The sequence below is a fragment of the Terrapene carolina genome, unplaced genomic scaffold, assembly GCF_002925995.2.
Source record: "Terrapene carolina triunguis isolate 2854851 unplaced genomic scaffold, T_m_triunguis-2.0 Scaffold714, whole genome shotgun sequence".
Classification (NCBI taxonomy): Eukaryota; Metazoa; Chordata; order Testudines; family Emydidae; genus Terrapene; species Terrapene triunguis.
In genome coordinates this window covers 20,943,033-20,946,280 of record NW_020665065.1, presented here as the reverse complement: position 1 = coordinate 20,946,280, position 3,248 = coordinate 20,943,033, and the positions used below count along the sequence as shown (strand labels likewise).

Below are 3,248 nucleotides of genomic sequence, written 5' to 3'. Positions count from 1 at the left end.
GGGGGGAGGTGCTGCCCGTGGGGGGTACCTGCTCTGAGGGGGGTCTCTGGGCGGGGGAGGTGCTGCCTGGTGGGGCTCTCGGGGGGGGGGAGGTGCTGCCCGCGGGCGGTACCTGCTCTCTGTTCCAGGAGGAGCTGGTGCACTGCCGGGACACCCCCATGCAGAAGCATTTCAGGCAGCCGTCGGGGTTCTGGTCGCTCAGGTAAAAGGCTCCAGACGTGCACTCGTTGCAGAGACGTCCCGCCACGTTGGGCTGCAGAAGAGATGGAGGGATGGCACCGAGCAACACGGCGCAGGCTGGGCACGCAGCAGGGCTGCTCCCACTGCACCCCCACACACACTGCCCCAGCCTGGCAAAGCCGAGGGCTCCTGCGTGCCCCGGGGCACTGGCTTGGCTCCAATACAGCCTGTCCTCCAGGGATCTGGGCCTCTGGCAAGGGGCTCCCACCACTCTTAGGAGGGCATGGCACCAACAAGTCCTGGCGCTGGGTGCCAAGGGCCCTAGGGAGAGCTGTGTCTGTCTGGGGACCCCGGAGCACGGGGGAGGGGGAGTGTAGCATTGTGCCAAACCGCATCGCACAGCACTGCACCATGCCGCACAGCACCACGCAGCACCGTACCGTGCCGCACAGCACCACAGAGCACCGCGCAGCACCGTACCGTGCCTCACAGCACCACGCAGCACCGTACCATGCTGCGCAGCACCACAGAGCACCGCACAGCACCACACAGCACCGTACCGTGCCGCGCAGCACCACGCAGCACTGTAGCGTGCCTCACAGCACCACAAAGCACCGCGCAGCACCACGCAGCGCCGTGCAGCACCGCACCGCACCGTACCTTACAGCGGCAGGCGCCTCCTGTGGAGTCACTGCTCCCCCGCTCGTCACACTTCATGAACTCCTGACCTGGGGAAGCAGAGGGGTTTGCAGCCAGTCAGACACTCACCCACCCTCCAAACGACTCGTCTCCTGCTACCACACCCTGGGGCAGCCCCGGCTGCTTGGCTGAGGTGTCTCTCCCAGGATGCCAATGAGCAGTGCAGGGAAGGAGACCAGCGCAGTGCCAAGGGCCGGGGGCACTTACTGGCAGAGGGCACGTGGGGGTACTCACCAGTTCGCACGCATCTCCCGCCCGGCTGCATGGGGTTCCCTTCGTAGCCACGGGCACAGCTACAGGGGAATCGAGCAAGACGCCGGGTCAGACGGGCCCTCCTGGAGCAAGGCCATGGGTGTCCCCTCTATAGGGCAGGTTCCCTGACCCCCCCACTTCCCAGAGGGCACCCATCCATCTCCCACTGTGGGAGAGCTCTCAGTGTGTCCTGTTCCCCAAGGGCTCCCCCGGTCCATGCCAACCCCTGCCCTTCTCCCTCCCGTGGAGCCAGGGCCATCCCTGCTGCCCATCCCCCACACAAAGACCAGGCCCAGTTGGCCCCCTCAGCTTACCTCTCCCCGCAGCCTTCCCCATCTAGGAGAACCCCCCAGTGCCCTGGGCTAACATCCCCCCTGCTCCACCAGCGCCTCAGGGACCCACCTCTCACAGCGTCGCCCCGTGTATCCCTGGGCGCAGGCGTCGCATGTGGCCTGGCCATCCGTGTCCAGGAAGCACGTGTCGGAGAACCTGCAGGCAGCAAAGCAGAGACGGTTAGCGCCCTGCGTGCCCCCGGGGAGCATGGAGCCAGGCAGAGCAGCCCAGCAATGAGGCGCCCACGCCCTGCAAGCCACGGGTGGTGCCCGTCCAGCACTCACCTGCGCGTGGAGTCGGTGTAGGGGCAGGGGCAGGATCGACAGGCTGTGGCGTTGCCTCTGGTGGCATCTCCAAAGAAGCCAGGTTTGCACTTGTTACACTGAGGCCCCTCTGTGTTGTGCTGGCAGTTCTGGGGGAGGGCGGAGATGGGTCGTTGAGGCTCCAGGAAGCTGCGAGGGGCACGGTGCCCCCGGCAGGCAATGCCACCCGCACTGCGCAGCACCACACCGTGAACAAGGGAGCACAGGCCCGCCCCACCCCGTGACTCCCCTCTGCGCTCAGATGTCCCAGCATGCACTGGACTGGGCACGTCACGAGTGGCACTGCCCATCCACGGTCTACCTGGCATTGCCCGGGTGTAGGTCTGGCCAGCACATGCCCTAGAGGAGAGAGCCCGGGACTGGGTAATGCACAGAGCCCCGCTCCAGCCCGCTTGGCGTCTGCCCCACCCCTCCCGTTGCTGGGGGGGCCAGGTGATAGCCAGGAGGTAGCCAGGCCCTGTCCCTTACCAGACAGTAGCCGAAGGCCCGGTCACAGGAGCTGGAGTGCCCGTGGCAGTTGCAGCCGGAGCAGGTGCCGAGGTAGGGGCCCTCGCGTACCCGCTCGAACCGGGCATCGCACCTCTCGCAGGACAGGCCCGAGTAGCCGATGGGGCACCTGGAAGGGAGCAGGAGGAGCTAGACGCAGGGAGTGGGACAGTCCCAGGCTACGGAAAGCCAAGGGCTCGGCTGACATTCCCCCTGGTGATCCCGTGGGCCCAGGGAGCCCTCCCACCCTGGTTCCAGCGGGGATGGAGCCTGAGCCAGGACAGAGCACAGCAGGCGACGGAGCGGCAACGGCCGGGTCTCCACAGTGGGGAAGGGGAGCCAGCCAGAGTGGTCCCCCCCTACTCACTAGGGGCTGGGGAGAGCAGGCTGGTCCCTTGGGTCATGCCCTGGGGCAGGTGCCCTTCCTTGGTTCGGGACTGGGATGCTCCAGCGCTGAGGGTACTGCACAGTCTCCAGTACTTACCCACAGGGCCCCCCTGCTTCCCGCAGCGTCCCCCTGGCTCCCCGCAGCACCCTCCTGCTTCCCCCCCGCCCCGCCTCCCCCGCAGCGCCCCCCTGCTTCCCTGCAGCACCCTCCTGCTTATGCGCAGCACCCTCCTACCTCCTCCCTGAGCCATAGCACGTAAGGGGGACCCATGGCACATAGTGGGGACCCGCAGCAGACGCTGGGGAACTGCGTCAGGCCCTGGGGGACCCATTGCACATACTGGGGAACCCCAGGAACACAGTGGGGACCCACAGCACGCTGAGGGGACCCACATCAGTCACTGGGGGGACCTGTGGCATGCACGGGGGACTCACAGCATGCAGGGGGGACCCGTGGCAGGCACTGGGGGATCTGCAGCTTACAGGGGGGGACCCACGGCAGGCACTGGGAGGACCTGCGGCACACAGGGGGGACCCATGTCAGGCACTGGGGGACCCACGGCACACAGGGGAACCCGTGGCAGGCAC

The 3,248-nt window shown here is 67.2% G+C and overlaps 1 protein-coding gene across 1 annotated transcript in view; it reads right to left on the bottom strand.

Moving 5' to 3' along the window:
* HSPG2 (heparan sulfate proteoglycan 2) overlaps positions 1-3,248 on the bottom strand; it is a 74,755-nt gene that overhangs the window by 40,473 nt on the left and 31,034 nt on the right. The window contains exons 16-21 of the mRNA XM_029913575.1: positions 2,256-2,403; positions 1,749-1,876; positions 1,534-1,620; positions 1,114-1,172; positions 841-908; positions 113-253 (exon numbers count right to left, since the gene is read on the bottom strand). Of these exons, the coding sequence (XP_029769435.1) occupies positions 113-253; positions 841-908; positions 1,114-1,172; positions 1,534-1,620; positions 1,749-1,876; positions 2,256-2,403 (631 nt within the window). The remainder of the gene's footprint in view (positions 1-112; positions 254-840; positions 909-1,113; positions 1,173-1,533; positions 1,621-1,748; positions 1,877-2,255; positions 2,404-3,248) is intronic.